The 21,283-nt window shown below is 45.5% G+C and overlaps 1 protein-coding gene across 2 annotated transcripts in view; it reads right to left on the bottom strand.

The window, feature by feature from the left end:
- Positions 1 to 21,283, bottom strand: part of LOC126335051 (oligoribonuclease, mitochondrial) — a 104,404-nt gene that overhangs the window by 32,196 nt on the left and 50,925 nt on the right. For both annotated transcript variants that reach the window (XM_049997927.1, XM_049997928.1), the window contains exons 3-4: positions 12,342 to 12,503; positions 12,171 to 12,264 (exon numbers count right to left, since the gene is read on the bottom strand). In XM_049997927.1, the coding sequence (XP_049853884.1) occupies positions 12,171 to 12,264; positions 12,342 to 12,503 (256 nt within the window). The remainder of the gene's footprint in view (positions 1 to 12,170; positions 12,265 to 12,341; positions 12,504 to 21,283) is intronic.

Raw genomic sequence — 21,283 nt, 5'->3', positions numbered from 1 at the left:
CTGGTAGCCACGAACAGACCAGACCTCATCAACGGTGTCAGAGTTGAGACAGGGATTAGCGATCATGATGTTGTCACTACGACTTTGGTTACGAAGTTAAAAAGTCGGTCAAGAAGGCTAGGAGAGTATTCTTACTAGAAAGAGCAGATAAGCAGTTGTTAGCATCCCACTTAGTAAATGAATCGACTTCATTTACTTCTGGTACGATGGACATGGAAGAATTATGGGTAAATTTGAAACACATTGTAAATCACGCATTGGAGAAGTATGTGCCAAAAAAGTGGGTTACAGACGGAAAAGACCCACCGTGGTTTAACGGCGCAATTCGGAGAATGCTCAGGAAGCAAACACAGTTGCACTCGCGGTACGAGAAAGATCGGGAGAATGAGGACAGGAAAAAGTTAGTAAAGATTCGTGCTGCTGTAAAAAGAGTGATGCGCGAAGCATACAACCGCTACCACTGTCATACCTTAGCAAAGGATCTTGCTGAAAACCCAAGGAAGTTCTGGTCTTACGTAAAATTGGTAAGCAGGTCGAAGGCTTCCATCCAGTCACTCACTGATCAGTATGGCCTGGCAACGGAAGACAGCAAAACTAAAGTTGAAATTTTAAACTTAGCATTTGAGAAATCTTTCATGCAGGAGGATCGTACAAACATACCGCCGTCTGAGTCTCATACAGATTCCCGTATGGAGGACATAGCGATAGACATCCCTGGGGGTTGTGAAGCAGCTGAATGGGTTGAAAATAAATAAATCGCCAGCTCCTGATGGGATTCCAATTCATTTTTACAGAGAGTACTCTACTGCGTTGGCTTCTTACTTAGCTTGCATTTATCCGAATCTCTTGCCCAACATAAAGTCCCAAGTGACTTGAAAAAAGAGCAGGTAATGCCTGTATATAAAAAATGTAGAAGGACGGATACTCAAAATTACGGACCAATACCCTTAACATCGGTTTGTTGCAGGATTCTCGAACATATTCTCAGTTCGAATATAATGAATTTCCTTGAGACAGAGAAATTGCTGTCCATGCATCAGCATGGCTTTAGAAAGCATCGCTCCTATGAAATGCAACTCGCCTTTTTTTCACATGATATCTTGCGAACCATGGATGAAGGGTATCAGACGGATGCCATATTCCTTGACTTCCAGACTCAGTACCCCACTGCAGACTCCTAACTAAGGTATGAGCATATGGGATTGGTTCCCAAATATGTGAGTGGCTCGAAGACTTCTTGACTGGCTTACAAAATTGCATTGCAATCTCAATTTCAGTGCTTCGGAAAGTAACATGCGGTGTTTGGTTGAATTAATTTACACTTTTGTAGTACGAATATATGCAGTGTACAAGTTAATGCATATCAAAGATCTTTCCAAAACATGTTTCCCCCCCCCCCCCCCCCCTTGAGTTTTGTTTTCTTGATTGCAGGGAAGTTCTATGCTGGTGTATATAACCATAACCATTCAAAGGATTGATAAGTTTTACTGTTCTGAGAAAAAGTATACTATCACTTAACAAGGAAAAAGTTTATTTTCACCTTTGTGCACGGCCAGCACATCTTGGCACAGTGTTACACTGTCCGGGTTATCTGGATACTTCCCACCAACCTATCCGAACTCCGGAAATGGGAACTCGCCCTTCAGTATATCCTCTCTTCTCGATATCCACCAGGCCTCAACCTCCGCGAATTTCAAATTGCCGCCGCTCATACCTCACCTGTCTTTCAACAACTTCTTTGCCCCTCTGTACTTCCGCCTCGACTGACATCTCTGCCCGAACTCTTTGCCTTTACAAACGTCTGCTTGTGTCTGTATGTGCGGATGGATATGCGTGTATGTGCGCGCGCGAGTGTACACCTGTCCTTTTTTGCCCCCGAAGGTAAGTCTTTCTGCTCCCGGGATTGGAATGACTCCTTACCCTCTCCCTTAAAACCCACATCCTTTCGTCTTTCCCTCTCCTTCCCTCTTTCCTGATGAAGCAACCGCCGGTTGCGAAAGCTCGAATTTTGTGTGTAAGTTTGTTTGTTTGTTTGTATGTCTATTGACCTGCCAGCACTTTTGTTTGGTAAAGTCACATGGCAGGTCGATAGATACACAAACAAACACAAACATACACACAAAATTCAAGCTTTCGCAACCAATGGTTGCTTCTTCAGGAAAGAGGGAAGGAGAGGGAAAGACGAAACGATGTTGGTTTTAAGGGAGAGGCTAAGGAGTCATTCCAATCCCGGGAGCGGAAAGACTTACCTTAAGGGGAAAAAAAGGACAGGTATACACTCGCACACACACACACACATATCCATCCGCACGTACACAGACACAAGCAGACATTTCACTAGCCTAGATAGAAAATTTGGTTGCCATTTTCTGTAAAAGGTACCACTCACTGTCAAGAAAGTAAATGTCATGTACTACTGTAAAGTTTGCTGTGACAGTAAGAAAGAGACTGGCTTGTGGATAATGAAAGAAAGCAGATGCTGGAGCAAAGACTGCAATGTTGGACTTTGTGTACCATGATGTGTTCACGACTACCATTTAAAAGCAAGTTCTGTACAAACTACATGTAATTATTTTTTATTATAAAATATGAAATAAGTATTCACTTGTGAAGTTATTTCTTTGTTTTTATTTCTATGTGTGCAAAAGGATAACTTTTTCTGGGAGGGACTTTTTTCATATTTTTGGCAATGCTAATACACCAGTACTAATGCAAAAACATTTATAAGTAACCATATTTTGTAATCTATAAAATATGTATTTTCAACCAATGCTAGATGTGTGCCTCTAAGAGGCTTGACTACTGTGTAATTATTCTTTAAATTTGCTAGAAAACTGTCAGTTCATCTATGCTATTGTAGAGGAGAGAGTGCAGTGCTGATTGATTAAAACATATATGAATACACTACGAACTGTTGAAAAGTAACAGTTATCTACAGTCAAGAATATAAGATTGTTTATGATGAATATTATTAGTTGTTGTTGTTGTCGTCGTCTTCAGTATAGAGACTAATTTGATGCAGCTCTCCATGCTACTCTATCCTGTGCAAGCTTCTTTATCCCTCAGTACCTACAGCAACCTACATCCTAATGAATCTGCTTAGTGTAGTCATCTCTTGGTCTCCCTCTACGATTTTTACCCTCCACACTGCCCTCCAATACTAAATTGGTGATCCCTTGATGCCTCCGAACATGTCCTACCAACCAATCCCTTCTTCTGGTCAAGTTGTGCCACAAACTTCTCTTCTCCCCAATACTATTCAATACTTCCTCATTAGTTATGTGATCTACCCATCTAATCATCAACATTCTTCTGTAACAACACATTTCGAGAGCTTCTATTCTCTTCTTGCCCAAACTATTTATCGTCCATGTTCCACTTCCATACATGGCTACACTACATACAAATACTTTCAGAAATAACTTCCTGACACTTAAATCTATACTCGATGTTAAAAAATTTTTCTTCTTCAGAAACACTTTCCTTGCAATTGGCAGTCTACATTTTATATCCTCTCTACTTCGACCATCATCAGTTATTTTGCTCCCCAAATAGCAAAACTTCGTTACTACTTTAAGTGTCCTTTCAAGACACTGTCCATCCTGTTCAACTGCTCTTCCAAGTCCATTGCTGTCTCTGACAATCACAATGTCATCGGCAAACCTGAAAGTTTTTATTTATTCTCCATGGATTTTAATACCTACTCTGAATTTTTCTTTTGTTTCCTTTACTGCTTGCTCAATATACAGATTGAATAACATTGGGGAGAGGCTACAACCCTGTCTCAATCCCTTCCCAACCACTGCTACCCTTTCATGCCCCTCGATTCTTATAATAGCCATCTGGTTTTTGTACAAATTATAAATAGCCTTTCGCTCCCTGTATTTTACCACTGCCACCTCCAGAATTTGAAAGAGAGTATTCCAGTCAACATGGTCAAAAGCTTTCTCTAAGTCTACAAATGCTAGAAATGTAGGTTTGCCTTTCCTTAATCTTTCTTCTAAGGTAAGTCGTAGGGTCAGTATTGCCTTACGTGTTCCAATCTTTCTACAGAATCCAAACTGATCTTCCCCGAGGTCTGCTTCTACCAGTATTTCCAGTTGTCTGTAAAGAATTCGTGTTACTATTTTGCAGCTGTGACTTATTAAACTGATAGTTGGGTAATTTTCACATCTATCAACACCTGCTTTCTTTGGGATTGGAATTATTATATTCTTCTTGAAGTCTGAGGGTATTTCGCCTGTATCATACATCTTACTCACCAGATGGTAGAGTTTTGTCAGGGCTGGCTCTCCCAAGGCTATCAAGAGTTGTCTACTCCCGGGGGCCTTGTTTCAACTCTGATCTTTCAGTGCTCTGTCAAATTCTTCACGCAGTATCGTATCTCCCATTTCATCTTCATTTACATCTTCTTCCATTTCCATATATTGTCCTCAAGTACATCACCCTTGTATAGACCCTCTATATACTCCTTCCATTGTAATATGAGACACAATTTAGGTCGAATGAATTACGATACACCTACAGTAGTTAGGTTCGAGTCGTAAGCTTAGCAGTTAAGCTTTACCAGGTAGCCATTGCTATGCATCAGGTTGGTTGGTTGGTTGGGTGTGGGATTGAAGGGACCAGACTGCTAAGGTCATCGGTCCCTTGTTCCACGATAAAATCACACGAAATAAAAACTGTCAGTCGTTAAAAAACGGAGAACTGAGACAAGGGACGACACAATACAAGAAAGGCAGACAAAGACCAGACAAACGGAACTAAAATCGCACCGAGTGTGAAGGTGGTTGGCCGACCATGAAAATAAGGAAAAGCCAACCACCAAATGACATTAAAACCCACAGTTTAAAACCACAGGCCAAAGGCCCAAGTCAATACAGGAAATAAAAGGACAAACACTCAAATCATACGATAAAAACCCCGTGCCCGAATAAAACTCAACACGAGGTCCGCCATAGCAACGTCATCACATAAAAGGGCAGGGAGGGTATCAGGCAGCGCAAACGTCTGCCTGAGTCCTGTTAAAAGCGGGCAGTCCACCAAAATGTGGACCACCGTCAGAGCTGCCCCGCAGCGACATAGCGGTGGGTCCTCCCGGCGCAACAAATGGCCGTGCGTCAGCCACGTGTGGCCAACGCGCAGCCGGCAGAGGACGACAGAGTCCTTCCGAGAGGCCCGCATGGAGGAGCGCCACACACGGGTCGTCTCCTTCACCGCCCGAAGTTTGTTGGGCGTGGGCAGGGTGTGCCACTCGTCACCCCAGGCACCAAGCACTTTCTGGTGCAAAAGCGACAGGAGATCACACTCCATAAGGCCGAGTTCCAGAGCCGGTGAACTCACTGCCTGTTTAGCCAGCGTGTCAACCCGCTCATTGCCCGGGATGCCGACATGACCTGGGGTCCAAACAAAGGCCACGGAGCGGCCGCAACGGGCAAGAGCATGGAGCGACTCGTGGATGGCCATCACCAGACGGGAACGAGGAAAGCACTGGTCAAGAGCGCGTAAACCACTCAGGGAGTCACTACAGATGACAAAGGACTCACCTGAGCGGGAGCGGATCTACTCTAGGGCGCGATAGATGGCAACCAACTCGGCAGTGTATACACTGTTCCCGGGTGCCAGCGACCGTTGCTCACAATGATCCTCTAGAGTAAGAGCGTAACCAGTGCGACCAGAGACCATCGAACCGTCGGTATAGGTCACGGCAGATCCGGGAAACTCGGCAAGGAGAGCAACAAAGCGGCGGCGGAGGGCCGGAGGAGGGACCGAGTCTTTCGGACCCTGTGCCAAATCCAGCCGAATGCATGGTCGGCGCACACATCAAGGGGGCAGACGGAGATTGGCCCGGAAAACAGGCGGGAGAGGAAAAAACTCAATCCCACACAATAGAGCCCGGATGCGAACCGCGATCGTACACCCTGACCGGGGCCGCCTGTCTGGAAGATGGACGATCGAGTGCGGGAACAGGAGACGGTAGTTGGGATGCCCTGGCAAGCTACAAACGTGGGCAGCATAAGCGGCCAGAAGTCGGTCGCGCCGGATCCGCAATGGAGGAACACCAGCCTCCACAAGTAAGCTGTCAACAGGGCTTGTCCGAAATGCTCCTGTGGCGAGTCCGATCCCGCAGTGATGGATGGGATCCAGCAATTGCAATGCCGATGGCGATGCCGAACCATAAGCCACACACCCATAATCAAGGCGGGACTGGATCAGCGCTTGATACAGCCGGAGAAGGGTGGACCGATCGGCACCCCATCCGGTGTGGCTAAGGCAACGGAGAGCGTTTAAATGCCGCCAGCATGTTTGTTTAAGCTGCCTAATATGAGGCAGCCAAGTCAACCGGGCATCAAATACCAGTCCCAAGAACCGATGCGTCTCTACCACAGCAAGAGGTTCACCGTCAAGGTAAAGGCGTGGCTCAGGGTGAACCGTGCGACGCCGGCAGAAATGCATAACACAGGTCTTAGCGGCCGAAAACTGGAAGCCGTGCGCTACAGCCCACGACTGCGCCTTGCGGATAGCGCCCTGCAGCTGGCGCTCAGCAACTGCAATGCCAGCGGAGCTGTAGTAGAGGCAGAAGTCGTCTGCATACAACGAAGCTGCGACGGACGATCCCACCGCCTCAGCGAGCCCATTGATCGCAATTAAAAACAGGGAGACACTGAGGACAGACCCCTGTGGGACCCCGTTCTCCTGGACCCGGGAGGAACTATGGGACGCAGCAACTTGCACGCGGAAGGAACGAGACGACAGAAAATTCTGAATAAAAATCGGGAGCGGGCCCCTAAGACCCCATCCATGAAGTGTGGCCAGGATGCGATATCGCCAAGTCATATCGTACGCCTTCCGCATGTCGAAGAAGACGGCAACCAGATGTTGGCGGCGTGCAAAGGCTGTACGGACGGCAGACTCTAGGGAGACCAGATTATCGACGGCAGAGCGGCCTTTACGGAACCCACCCTGAGACGGAGCCAGAAGGCCTCGAGACTCGAGGAGCCAACTCAACCTCCGGCTCACCATACGTTCTAGCAACTTGCAAAGAACGTTGGTGAGGCTTATGGGGCGGTAGCTGTCCAACTCCAGCGGGTTCTTGCCAGGTTTCAACACGGGGAGGACGATGCTTTCTCGCCATTGAGACGGGAACACACCCTCAACCCACATGCGGTTGAAAACATCTAGGAGACGTCGCTGGCAATTCACAGAGAGGTGTTTCAGCATCTGGCTGTGGATGCGGTCTGGCCCAGGAGCCGTATCAGGGCAAGCAGATAGTGCACTCTGGAATTCCCAGTCGCTGAAAGGAGCATTGTACGACTCCGCGTGGCGCGTGTGAAAGGAAAGCCTCCAACTCTCCAACCGCTCTTTCCGGGAGCGGAAGGCCAATGGGTAATACGTAGATGCGGAACACTGAGCAAAAGTGCGCTGCTAACCGGTCCGCAATCGTGTCGGAGTCAGTACACACCACTCCATTCAGCGAAAGCCCAGGGACAGAGACAGGTGGCCGATAGCCATGGAGTCGCCTAATCTTAGCCCAAACCTGCGATGCAGAGGTACGGACGCCAATGGTGGAAACATATCGTTCCCAGCACTCCTGCTTCCGTTGGCGAATAAGGCGTCGGGCACGGGTACGGAGCTGTTTAAAAACGATAAGGTTCTCCAAGGACGGGTGCCGCTTATGGCGTTGAAGAGCCCGCCGGCGATCTCTAATCGCCTCTGCGATCTCGGGCGCCCACCAAGGCACAGTCCTCCGCCGAGGGGACCCGGATGAACAGGGAATCGCAGATGCCGCCGCAGAAACGATGCCGGTGGTGACCGACTGAACCACCGCATCAATGGTGTCAGGGGAAGGAGGTGCGATAGTGGCGAGAGAGGAGAACAAGCCCCAATCAGCCTTATTTAGAGCCCATCTGGAGGGGCGTTCAGAAGAGTGACGCTGTGGTAGTGACAGAAAGATGAGGAAATGGTCACTACCACATAAGTCGTCATGGACACTCCAGTGGATGGATGGTGAAAGTCCGGGGCTGCAGATAGAAAGGTCGATGGCCGAAAATGTGCCATGGACTACGCTGAAATGTGTCGGCTCTCCCGTGTTTAAGAGGCAGATGTCAAGCTGCGAGAGAAGAGTCTCGACATCTCTACCCCGGCCAGTAATCGCGGCGCTACCCCACAGGGGGTTATGGGCGTTAAAGTCGCCCAGTAACACAAAAGGAGGAGGCAGTTGTGCTATCAATGCAGCCAACACATGACGCGAGACATCACCATCTGGCGGAAGATACAAACTGCAGACAGTAATAGGCTGAGGCGTCCACATCCTTACAGCGACAGCCTCTAAAGGTGTGTGAAGAGGTACACATTCGCTGTAGACAGAGTTAAGGATGTAGACGCAGACTCCACCAGATACCCTCTCATAAGCTGCCCGGTTCTTGTAATAACCCCGATACCCACGTAGGGCAGGGGTCCGCATTGCCGGAAACCAAGTTTCCTGTAGGGCAATGCAGAGGAAAGAGTGACTGCTGATGAGTTGGCGAAGCTCAGCAAGGTGGTGGAAAAAAGCGCTGCAGTTCCACTGGAGTATTGCTTTGTCCATGTCCGAAAAAGGCGTGAAGGGGCCGAGGAGGCAGATCACGCCACTGGGTCACCTGCTGCCACCGATGGAGGACCAGTACAATCTGCTTCCATGGCGTCTGAGGGTCCGGCGAGATCCAGGTCCTCAGCGGACGCCCGGATCTCCACCTTATCCCTGGACGCAGAGCCTGTAGGGAGCAGTGGGGTGGATGCCACCGCGTGGTCCTTGGCCTTAGAGGTCTTCTTCTTCGTCTTGTCTCTCTGGTCCTTGGGTTTCATTGGCTGGGAGGGCTCCAGCGAGTGAGTCTCCGGGACGGAGGAGGAGCGGGAAGCCCTGCGATTAGCCGCTGGTCTGCTTTTCTTCCATTGGCTGACGTCACCCTTCCCAGAGGCGGAAACCTGGGAAGGAAGGGACCCAAGGGACCCTTTCCGTGCTATTCGAGCAGGGGAAGTTTGAGGCTTCCCCAGCTTAGAAGTGGGGACTGATGTCCCCGATGGTTGGGGGGTTGCTGCTCCTGAGGCAGGTAATGCAGGAGCAGCAGGGAGTGAAGTGCCCCCCACCATCAAGGGGGCAGGTGTAGCATTCCGGCTCTGAGAGGTGGCAGTCTGAGGGAGAGCTAATGGGGCCATAACAGTAGTAGCCGCGGCGTAAGAGGCAGTCATTCGAACAGGATGGAGGCGTTCGAACTTCTGCCTGGCCTCAGTGTATGTCAGGCGGTCCAGGGTCTTATACTCCATGATTTTGCGCTCTTTCTGGAAGATCCTGCAGTCCGGCGAGCAAGTTGAGTGGTGCTCTCCGCAGTTTACACAGATGGGAGGCGGAGCACATGGAGTATTGGGATGTGATGGGCGTCCACAATCTCGACATGTGAGGCTGGAAGTACAGCAGGAAGTCATATGCCCGAACTTCCAGCACTTAAAGCACCGCATCGGGGGAGGGATATAGGGCTTGACGTCACAACGATAGACCATCACCTTGACCTTCTCAGGTAAAGTATCACCCTCGAAGGCCAAGATGAAGGCACCGGTGGCAACCTGCTTATCCCTTGGACCACGATGTACGCGCCGGACGAAGTGAACACCTCGCCGCTCTAAATTGGCGCGAAGCTCGTCATCGGACTGCAATAGAAGGTCCCGATGGAATATTATGCCCTGGGCCATATTAAGACTCTTATGGGGCGTGATTGTAACCGGAACATCCCCCAGCTTGTTACAATCGAGTAACCGGCGGGACTGGGCTGAGGACGCCGATTTGATCAAAACCGAGCCCGAGCGCATTTTGGACAAGCCCTCCACCTCCCCGAACTTGTCCTCTAAGTGCTCGACGAAGAACTGAGGCTTCATGGATGTAAAGGATTCACCATCAGCTCTCGTACACACCAGGTAGCGGGGCGAGTATGTTTCGCTGGCATCCTTAGTCTTTCGTTCCTCCCATGGTGTAGCCAGGGAGGGGAACGATTTGGGGTCATATGTAGTTGCGTTGTATTGAGCCCTGGAACGCTTAGAGACTGCTGGCGGCTGGCCGCCAGCAAGAGATGATGTACCACGCTTCATTGCGGGTCATCCGCCCTGATGCCACCTACTCCGACCAAGGGCCCTCCCCACGGGCGCCACCCAGCCTCAGCAACGACCACCTGGCAGGATGGCCATTGCCGGGAGTCCCAATGCCCCAAGGAGATAGGCATCTACTCCTTGGCATACGTGGGGAGTTAACGGCGCTGGCATCAGCAGAGCGATCCCTGTGTAGTCAGGGGGCTACAACCAACAGGGTACATGGCGGCCCCACCACAACGGACTGGCTACCGTGCTGGATTTCAGGTGATGTAGTCCAATATCGTCATTGGCGCATAAAGCGACACAGCATAGCAGACTGCAATAAACTGCACCCAAGAACAAATCCACGCCCAAGAGATGGTAGGTGAGCGGGACTGCTAAGCGATGACGACAAACCTGGCTAGAGATGGTAATGCTTGATGGACACATCGCTCCTTGTAAGGCGCCCTTCCCCAATCGGCTCGCTCTTCGGAAAATTTAGAAGGATGGAGGTCAAACCCGTTAGGGGACCATCTCACAAGGCCAAAACGTTTGAGACTTCTTTTAGTCGCCTCTTACGACAGGCAGGAATACCGTGGGCCTATTCTTACCCCCGAACCCACAGGGGGGGGGGGGGGGGGGGGGCTATGCATCAGGTGCTCCGTTCGTATTTATATGTGTACCCTTCCTTTTTCACGTGCTTCGTTTGGTTGGAATCGATTGCTTAATTTGCTTTGATCTAATAAGTGCCGTTTTTTTTGTAATAGGTGTTTATGTCACTCTAAGCTGAAAATGCATTACTGTACTGTGTCATGCATTGTTTGTCGCATTCTGATAGTGCGTGTTTACGGCCTGTCGCCGCTCGCGGCATGGCTTGCTTTTGTGCACGCTACCACCGCTTACAATTAAGAAAAAAAAGAGAGAGGAATCGTCTCATTAGCGAAACAATGGCAAGAGACTTATTTGTTGTTACTTACACTGCTGCTTTCTTTGATAATAATCAACAAGAACCAAATAATAGACTGCGTATGATGTTCTGAAGGAGAGTTAGGCGAAAATTTTTCTCTGTTTTAAAATCTTTGCAGCCGCTTCTTTAGTACATCAAATTCTACACAGAAATTAGAGTAATCTTAGAATTAAAAATCTAGTCAGTTATCGTGCTTCATTTCTGACTGTATCACTACTAGACAAAAGAATAATACAAATATAAACATGACACGATACATATATTCTTCCACGTTTGCTGTTGTCTCACTCTAGTTTCGTAGTTTATTTGGCAGACAGGATTTAAATGAGATAGCAGCAAACATGAAAGAATACATGGCAAAATGTTTATATTTGTATTATTCTTATGGTGAAGAGAATACTGCATGTGATTCACATTTCATCAGGTTCCTATTAACAAACATCTCTTCTCATAGGTAGGAAAAAATTCAGAACGTAGAATTGGCCATATTGACAAACATCCCGAACAGTCTTGCCAGTCGGATTTTCATAGTACATTGAATTTCTGCTACATCTGAAGATGAACAATACGGAGTTCGTATTTACTTTGTTGCAAAATGTACAAACATGCAGTGGTCGAAACTCAGAGCGGAGAAAAAAAGCTCGTTTACCACCTGTTTTTTAATTTTATTTAATGACGCAGAGGTTTTGGTGCCAGTATTTATCTTTGTACCTACAAAGCAGGCCTGTGTGGCGCTATATATATATCGACGGCAGAAGTTAGTGGCGGCACCTACCAACATTTTTCAGAACTTCCGCTTGCTTTGCACTCTATTCTAAGCCGCAGGCAGTTTTATGGATTACAAAAACAGGGAAAAAAAATGTGGCTTCGATTCGAGTAAATACGGTAATTAAAAGCATTTTCACTAAAATACAAGTCCTCATTCAAAATATTAGAGCAAGTAATATGAAACCAATTTATATTAACAGCTACAAATATCATTAAGGAGTAAAATGTACTCCCACATTAATGTGAAAATTCCTACAGGAAGTGCAGAAGAAGAGAGAATCATATCAAATACATAATATCATAAAATAAGAATTACTTCAATTTAAGTTGTACTTACCTGGGGGCACATTTTCCTTCAAAAAACTCAACAATGAGTTTTGTGCATCTTGAATCGTAATAGTGCTCTTCCTTGAAGCCTCAGTAAGACCTGTCTGAAAGATCTCAAATGAAATGACAATCCATGAAATTAACTACTACTGCAATATTGTTATCAATATTTATATTAAACCTTTCGATGATTTTTAATGCACCAGTCATTCATATTGCCCAGTATCTCATCAGGTTGGTGTATAATCAAATTAGGTCCTTCTTGCACGACATTCAGATCAGCATTTGTTACAATACAGCTGACTTCTAGAATTTGATCTTTAATTGGATCTAAGCCAGTCATCTGAAAAACAAAATAAATCATGAGACTCCTTGTTTCCCATAAAACGATACATGTTATAGGTACAATGTAGATGTTGATGAAGGAGCAAGCACATGCATACATACATTAGCTGAGACTCTGGTAGTATTTATCAGGTCATATGAAAAATAGTTAGTAAATTTTTGATAAGTGGGGTAGGACCCAATTTCTTGTCCTACCATATTGTATGTATAGACGAAAAGTCAAACTACATTGAGTCTCAAAGAGTGATGTGCAATGCCCATAGTAAACTAAGACTAAATATAAATCAAGATCATATCATAAAAAAGCAAAGCCATAATCGAGATAGGCTCCCCCCATAAACCATGGACCTTGCCGTTGGTGGGGAGGCTTGCGTGCCTCAGCGATACAGATAGCCGTACCGCAGGTGCAACCACAATGGAGGGGTACCTGTCGAGAGGCCAGACGAACATGTGGTTCCTGAAGAGGGGCAGCATCCTTTTCAGTAGTTGCAGGGGCAACAGTCTGGATGATTGACTGCTCTAGCCTTTTAACAATAACCAAAACGGCCTTGCTGTGCTCGTACTGCGAACGGCTGAAAGCAAGGGGAAACTACGGCCTTAATTTTTCCCGAGGGCATGCAGCTATACTGTATGATCAAATGATGATGGCGTCCTCATGGGTAAAATTCCGGAAGTAAAATAGTCCCCATTCGGATCTCCGGGCAGGGACTACTCAACAGGATGTCGTTATCAGGAGAAAGAAAACTGGCGTTCTACGGATCGGAGCGTGGAATGTCAGATCCTTTAATCTGGCAGGTAGGTTAGAAAATTTAAAAAGGGAAATGGATAGGTTAAAGTTAGATATAGTGGGAATTAGTGAAATTCACTGGCAGGAGGAACAAGCCTTCTGGTCAGGTGACTCCAGGGTTATAAACACAAAATCAAATAGGGGTAATGCAGAAGTAGGTTTAATAATGAATAGGAAAATAGGAATACGGGTAAGCTACTACAAACAGCATACTGAACGCATTATTGTGGCCAAGATAGACACGAAGCCCACACCTACTACAGTAGTACAAGTTTATATGCCAACTAGCTCAGCAGATGATGAAGAAATTGATGAAATGTATGATCAAATAAAAGAAAGTATTCAGATAGTGAAGGGTGACGAAAATTTAATAGTCATGGATGACTGGAATTCGGTAGTAGGAAAAGGGAGAGAAGGAAACATAGTAGGTGAATATGGTTGTTGTTGTTGTTGTTGCTGTTGTTGTTGTTGTTGTTGTTGGGATGTTTAAGGGGGACTAAACAGCTAAGGTCATCAGTCCCCCATTCCAAAAACAGCCGAAACAAAATTTACGGAACAAGTAAAACCCCAAGGGGGGAGGAGACGCCCCTCCCCCCAGTCACTGAAAGAACACCAATGTGGCAGCGAACACTAGAGACAAGAAGAGTACAGACGAACACTGGACAGAAAGAAACAGAAGAAAAGAAGAGGGCCGGAGACTGGTTGACTGACCATGGGAACAAAAACTGGGAAAGAGTCAACCATCCAAACACACACATTAAAATCTGCAAGCAATGAGACACTCGAGGACAAGATACACAGAAAGGGAAAGGGACAGGTCCCCCCTAAATGGAACCATAAAAGGACTACCACCGATAAAATTTAAAACGACGTCAGCCATGGAGGCATCGTCGCATAAAACCAAAGGCAACGTGCCCGGGAGATTAAAAGTCTGCCGGAGGGTGCGCAGGCGGGGACACTCCAACAATATGTGGGCGACTGTCAACCGGGACCACCACTGACACAGGGGGGGATCCTCCTGACACAAAAGATGTCCGTGCATCAGGTAGGTATGGCCGATGCGGAGCCGACACAGGATGACAGAGTCCCTGCGAGAAGCCCGCAGGGAGGACTGCCACACATTGGTCGTCTCCTTAACAGCCCGCAGTTTATTCGGAGAAGTCAGGCTACGCCACTCGTCATGCCACATCTGAAGCACCTTACGGCGCAACGCCAGCTGCAAATCACGAGCCGGGAGGCCGATCGCCAAAGTGGGGGCGTCGACCGCCCCTTTGGCCAGCCTGTCGACACGTTCATTCCCCGGGATGCCAACGTGACCTGGCGCCCAAAGAAAGACCACCGAACGACCAGAGCGGGTAATGGCAAAAACAGACTCCTGAATAAAGGATACCAGAGGAGAAGAGGTATAGCAGCGGTCGATAGCCTGGAGGCTGCTCAGGGAGTCACTGCAGATGACGATGGACGTACCTGAGCAGGAACGCATATGCTCAAGAGCGCGCAATATGGCCACCAGCTCTGCAGTAAAAATACTGCAGCCAGCCGGCAAGGAGCGCTGTTCAACATGGGCAGCGTGAGCAAAAGTGTAGGCAGGACGACCATCCACCAGGGAACCATTAGTGTAGACAGGCTCACAGCCTGAAAATGAGGCGACGAGCGCAAGAAAACGGTGACGGAGGGCCACATGCGGAACCGAGTCCTTGGGTTCCCGTGCCAAGTCCAGGCGGACGGACGGACGGGTCATACACCAGGGACGCGTATTGGGCAAATAAATGAAAAAGGAAGACGCCCGGTAGAATTTTGCGCAGAGCACAACTTAATCATAGCTAACACTTGGTTCAAGAATCATAAAAGAAGGCTGTATACATGGAAGAAGCCTGGAGATACTGACCGGTTTCAGATAGATTACATAATGGTAAGACAGAGATTTAGGAACCAGATTTTAAATTTTAAGACAATTCCAGGGGCAGATGTGGACTCCGACCTCATCCTACTCGTTATGAAGAAACTGCAAAAAGGTGGGAATTTAAGGACATGGGACGTGGATAAACTAAAAGAGCCAAAGGTTGTACAGAGTTTCAGGGAGAGCATAAGGGAACAATTGACAGGAATGGGGGAAAGAAATACAGTAGAAGAAGAATGGATGGCTTTGATGGATGAAGTAGTGAAGGCAGCAGAGGATCAAGTAGGTAAAAAGACGAGGGCTAGTAGAAATCCTTGGGTAACAGAAAAAATATTGAATTTAAATGATGAAAGGAGAAAATATAAAAATGCAGTAAATGAAGCAGGCAAAAAGGAATACAGACGTCTCAAAAATGAGATCAACAGGAAGTGCAAAATGGCTAAGCAGGGATGGCTAGAGGACAAATGTAAGGATGTACAGGCTTATCTCACTAGGGGTAAGATAGAGACTGCCTACAGGAAAATTAAAGAGACCTTTGGAGATAAGAGAACCACTTGTATTAACATCAAGAGCTCAGATGGAAACACAGTTCTAAGCAAAGATGGGAAAGCAGAAAGGTGGAAAGAGTATATAGTGGGTCTATACAAGGGCGATGTACTTGAGGACAATATTATGGAAATGGAAGACGATGTAGATGAAGATGAAATGGGAGATACGATACAGCGTGAAGAGTTTGACAGAGCACTGAAAGACCTGAGTCGAAACAAGGCCCCAGGAGTAGACAACATTCCATTGGAACTACTGACGGCCTTGGGAGAGCCAGTCCTAACAAAACTCTACCATCTGGTGAGTAAGATGTATGAGACAGACGAAATACCACAAGACTTCAAGAAGAATATAATAATTCCAATCCCCCCCCCCCAAAAAAAAAAAGGTGTTGACAAATGTGAAAATTACCGAACTATCAGTTTAATAAGTCACAGCTGCAAAATACTAACGTGAACTCTTTACAGACGAATGGAAAAAATAGTAGAAGCAGACCTCTGGGAAGACCAGGTGGGATTCCGTAGAAATGTTGGAACACGTGAGGCAATACTGACCCTACGACTTATCTTAGAAGGGAAGGGCAAACCTATGTTTCTGGCATTTGTGGACTTAGAGAAAGCTTTTGACAATGATGACTGGAGTAATCTATTTCAAATTCTGAAGGTGTCAGGGGTAAAATACAGGGAGCGAAAGGCTATTTACAATTTGTACAGAAACCAGATGGCAGTTATAAGAGTCGAGGGGTATGAAAGGGAGGCAGTGTTTGGGAAGGGAGTGAGACAGGGTTGTAGTCTCTCCCCGATCTTATTCAATCTGTATATTGAGCAAGCAGTGAAGGAAACAAAAGAAAAATTCGGAGTAGGTATTAAAATCCATGGAGAAGAAATAATGTGGTTCGCAGATGACATTGTAATTCTGTCAGAGACAGCAATGGACTTGGAAGAGCAGTTGAACGGAATGGACAGTGTCTTGAAAGGAGGGTATAAGATGAACACCAACAAAAGCAAAACGAGGATAACGGAATGTAGTCTAATTAAGTCGGGTGATGCTGAGGGAATTAGATTAGGAAATGAGACACTTAAAGTAGTAAAGGAGTTTTGTTATTTGGGAAGCAAAATAACTGATGATGGTCAAAATAGAGAGGATATAAAATGTAAACTGGCAATGGCAAGGAAAGCGTTTCTGAAGAAGAGAGATTTGTTAACATCGAGTTTAGATTTAAGTGTCAGGAAGTCATTTCTGAAAGTATTTGTATGGAGTGTAGCCATATATGGAAGTGAAACATGGACGATAAATAGTTTGCACAAGAAGAGAATAGAAGCTTTTGAAATGTGGTGCTACAGAAGAATGCTGAAGATTAGATGGGTAGATCACATAACTAATGAGGAAGTATTGAATAGGATTGGGGAGAATAGAAGTTTGTCGCACAACTAGACCAGAAGAAGGGATCGGTTGGTAGGACATGTTCTGAGGCATCAAGGGATCACCAATTTAGTATTGGAGGGCAGTGTGGAGGGTAAAAATCGTAGAGGAAGACCAAGAGATGACTACACTAAGCAGATTCAGAAGGATGTAGGTTGCAGTAGGTACTTGGAGATGAAGAAGCTTGCACAGGATAGAGTAGCATGGAGAGCTGCATCAAACCAGTCTCAGGACTGAAGACCACAACAACAACAATCGAGATTAACTTGAACACCACAATATTTTACTTCAAACAGCCCTATTGCAAAGTTTGTCTTTGGTTCTTGAGTGCTGGGCTTCCTGCCTCACCCCACCAATTACTGGAGAACACATGTTTTAATATGGCAACTGAATACAATTCTTTCACAAACACAACACAATACCAAATCTAAAAGTAATGTTAACGACAAGAAAACATTTTTGGAGTTCACCAGGGACCTGCCCGCCCAGTTAGCTGTTCAGTCTAATGCACTGCTTTCCAGCCGGAAAGGCCTGCCAATCCCCAGCACAAATAAGCCTGACAGATTAGTGTCGACATACTGTGTGCCAATCAGTCTCTGGATGATTTTTAAGACAGACTCAGCGAATGCAGGCTGGTTCCCCTTATTCCGCCTCAGTTACACTATGTCAGCGATTGCTGCACAAACACTTTCTCCACATACATGTACACCATAATTACTCTACCTCACAAATATTGGGGTTACACTCGTCTGGTGTGAGAAATTCCCGAGGGGAGGGGGCGATGGGAGGGGTCCACTGGGGGCAGAACCGCACAATAACCCTGGGTTCGGTGTGGGGCGGCGGTGGGGTGAGTGGACTTCTGTGGCCTGTTGTTGGTTGTGAAACACTGAGGGCTACGGCAGGGACGAAGCCTCTCCGTCGTTTCTAGGTCCCCAGTTCCATACAATACAATACAATACAATAACCAGGGTCCTATTTCTGAAATTTTTGTAGCCCACTACTTATACCCACAGCCAACATCCTATACACAACAAACCTGGTGTACACGTTTTTCACTAATCACCGTTGGAGATTATTAACACATAACAATAGATAAAAGCAATATTTTGAAAGAAGATTTTTTCATGAGGAGCTTCAACAATGAATAGGTCAATGAAAAGTGAACAACAGGGAGATTAAGTGTGCCGACCACAACCTGTATTTATCACTTTCACAATCAGCTCTCTACCTTATGACTCAACAAAACCAGTGTGCTTCAGAAATACAAAGAGTGCAGTCCGGTCAACTCTGTCAAAAGCTTTCTCCAAATCTACAAATGCTATAGATATTCCATTAAGTTTCAGGTGTGCAGCCGCAAGAAATATTCTTCTAATATTTTGGCTGTATAACGTTCAGCCATCTTCAGAGTGAGCTGCAAGACTGCCGCAAACACATGAAACGATCTCCTCCCCGCAGAGGAACTTTATGTGCATTTTCAGGTTTTGGCAACGCCTTTCTTAAACCTATGTTCTAGGATTAGTATTGTCTCGCATGTTCTGACATTTCTCCAGAACTGAAACTGAGTTTCCCCGATGTCGGCTTCTATCTACTTCTCCATTCTTCTGTAAGTAATTTGTGTTAGTATTTTGCAACCATGATTTATTAAACTAGTTTGGTAATATTCACACCTGTCAGACCCGCTTTCAATGAAACTGGAATTATTACATTCTTCTTGACGTCTGATGGTATTACCCCTGCCTCATATCACACCAGATAGAATAGTTTAGTCACAGGTGGCTGTCCCAGGGGTATCAGAAAGTCTGTGGACATGTTGTCTACTCTAGGGGCCCTGTTTCAGGTTACATCTTTCAGTGCTCTGTCAAGTTGTTCCCGCAGTATTGTAATTTCAATCTTATCTTCATCTACATCCTCTTCCCTTTCCATAATACTGCATTGAAGTCCATTTCCCTTGTATAGTCCCTGCGTATATATTCCTTCCACTTTTCAGCTTCCCTCCTTGCTTATCGCTGATTTCCAATTGGAGATCTTGATATTCACACAGCAGCTTCTCTTCTCTCTAAAGGCCTCTTTAATTTTCCTTTAGGTGGTATCTGTCTTTCCCCTAGTTATACATGCTTCTGTAGACCCTTTGTCTTGTAGCCACTTTCGCATAGTCTTTTCACAATATGCTGACGATATTGCTCACTTACATACACTACCATTCGCTCGATGAAAGATCTGTACCTAAAGACCGGAAAATTCCACACATAAAAAAGAAATAGTAGTAACCTGCTGAAATATAGGTCTGTATCATTGACTCCAATTTACAGGAGGACTTTGGAATGTACACTGTATTCCCACACAATGAAATAACATGAACAAAACAATCTATTGACACACAACCAGCATGGATTCCCAAAATATTGTCCTTGTGAAACAAAAATGGCTCTTTATTTGGATGAAGCAACAACTGCTATCTGCAGTGGATCTAAAGTTTATTCCATGTTTCTAGATTTCCATGAGCCTTTTGATACCATTCTTCACAAGCAACTTCTCATCAAATTGCATGCCTGTTGCATATCATCTCATTTGTGAACAGATTCATGATTTCCTGTCAGAGATCACAATTTGTATTAACTGACAGTAAGTAATCTAGTGAAACCAAAGTTAGATCTGGGTTCCCAAAGGAAGTGTTAAAAGACTCTCTGCTTTTATTAATCTGTATACACAATTTAGGAGACAATGTGAGCAGCACTCTTAGATTTTATGCAGTTTACACACATGCTGTGAAAAGTGGCAGTTGATCCTGAACAGTAAAATGTGGGAGTTCCTCTGCATAAATACTAAAAAAATTCCATTATCTTTTGGTTAAATCAAACAAATTTGAAGCTTGCTGATATAACTAGACACCTAATAGTTACAATTATGTTCAACTTAAATTCGAAGCATCACAAAGAAAATTTTGTTGAAAAGGTCAATCATATTTTGTGTTTTTCAGCAGGACATGTTGAAGGTGCAACAAATCTACTAATGAGACTGTCTACACTACACTTCTCCATCCTGTTCTGGAGTATGGCTGCACAGGGTGGAATCCTTGCCAGATACAACTGCTGGAGTATATCGAAAAAATGCAAAGAAAGGCAGTTTGTTCGTAACAATTTGATACATGGTACAGTGTGTCAGGGATATGGCAAGCGAGTTGGGGTGGCATTCATTAAAACAAAGGCACTTTTCATTGCAGTGAGATGTCTTCACGAAGTTTCAGTCTACATCACATCTACACTCTGACCTTGTGGTGTGTGGTGGTCGGTAGTTTGTATACCAGTGTTACTTCTCCTTTTTCCTTTTCACAGGAAGAATGACTGCTGGTAAGCACCCATGTGGACTTGAAACTCTCTAATTTTTTTCTTGTTGGTCTTTTTGCAAGATACACATAGGAGGACTTTGTTGACTCTTCTAGGAATGTACACTCCCTGAACATTGTAACAGTTGACCATACCATAATGCAGAAAGCCTCTCTTTCAGCATGTGAAACTGAACACCTCCTCTGTGCTTTCATGCTTACTAAATGAATCTGTAACAAAATGTCCTGCTCTTCTTTGTATCTTCTCTACGTCCTGTATCAGACCTACCTGGTATGAATACTACACTAACAAGCAGTAGTCAAGTATTAGTCAAGAAGTATTTTGTAAGCTATTTCCTTTATTGGAATAACTTCCTGAGATTTCTTTGAATGAATATCAGTCTCACATCTGCCTTAGTCATGTTTAACTGTATGTGGTAGTTCCACATGGAATCTCTCACATGCTTACCCCTAGATATGTTATAGAAATAATTGCTTCCGATGATTGTTTTGTAAATGTATAATAATACAATAAATGGTCATTCTATGTATTCACAATAAATTACATTTGTTTATGTTGAGTATCAATAGCCACTTCCAGCAATAATCATCTACTCTCTACAGGCCAATCATCAACTTTCTCCCCCTAATACCAAAATATTTTGCTGACTCCCACTTATACCAAGAGAAACTACCATCATGACATAAGGTAAATCAGAGTTCATAACAAAAAATTTAGGTCTTCACTCTTCCCACATGCTATTCCAGAGTGGAATGGTAGAGAAATAGTCATAATGATTC

The sequence above is a fragment of the Schistocerca gregaria genome, chromosome 2 (assembly GCF_023897955.1).
Source record: "Schistocerca gregaria isolate iqSchGreg1 chromosome 2, iqSchGreg1.2, whole genome shotgun sequence".
In the NCBI taxonomy this organism is placed as follows: Eukaryota; Metazoa; Arthropoda; class Insecta; order Orthoptera; family Acrididae; genus Schistocerca; species Schistocerca gregaria.
Note: the sequence above shows the minus strand (reverse complement) of the source record. Positions and strands in the feature narration are given on the sequence as shown.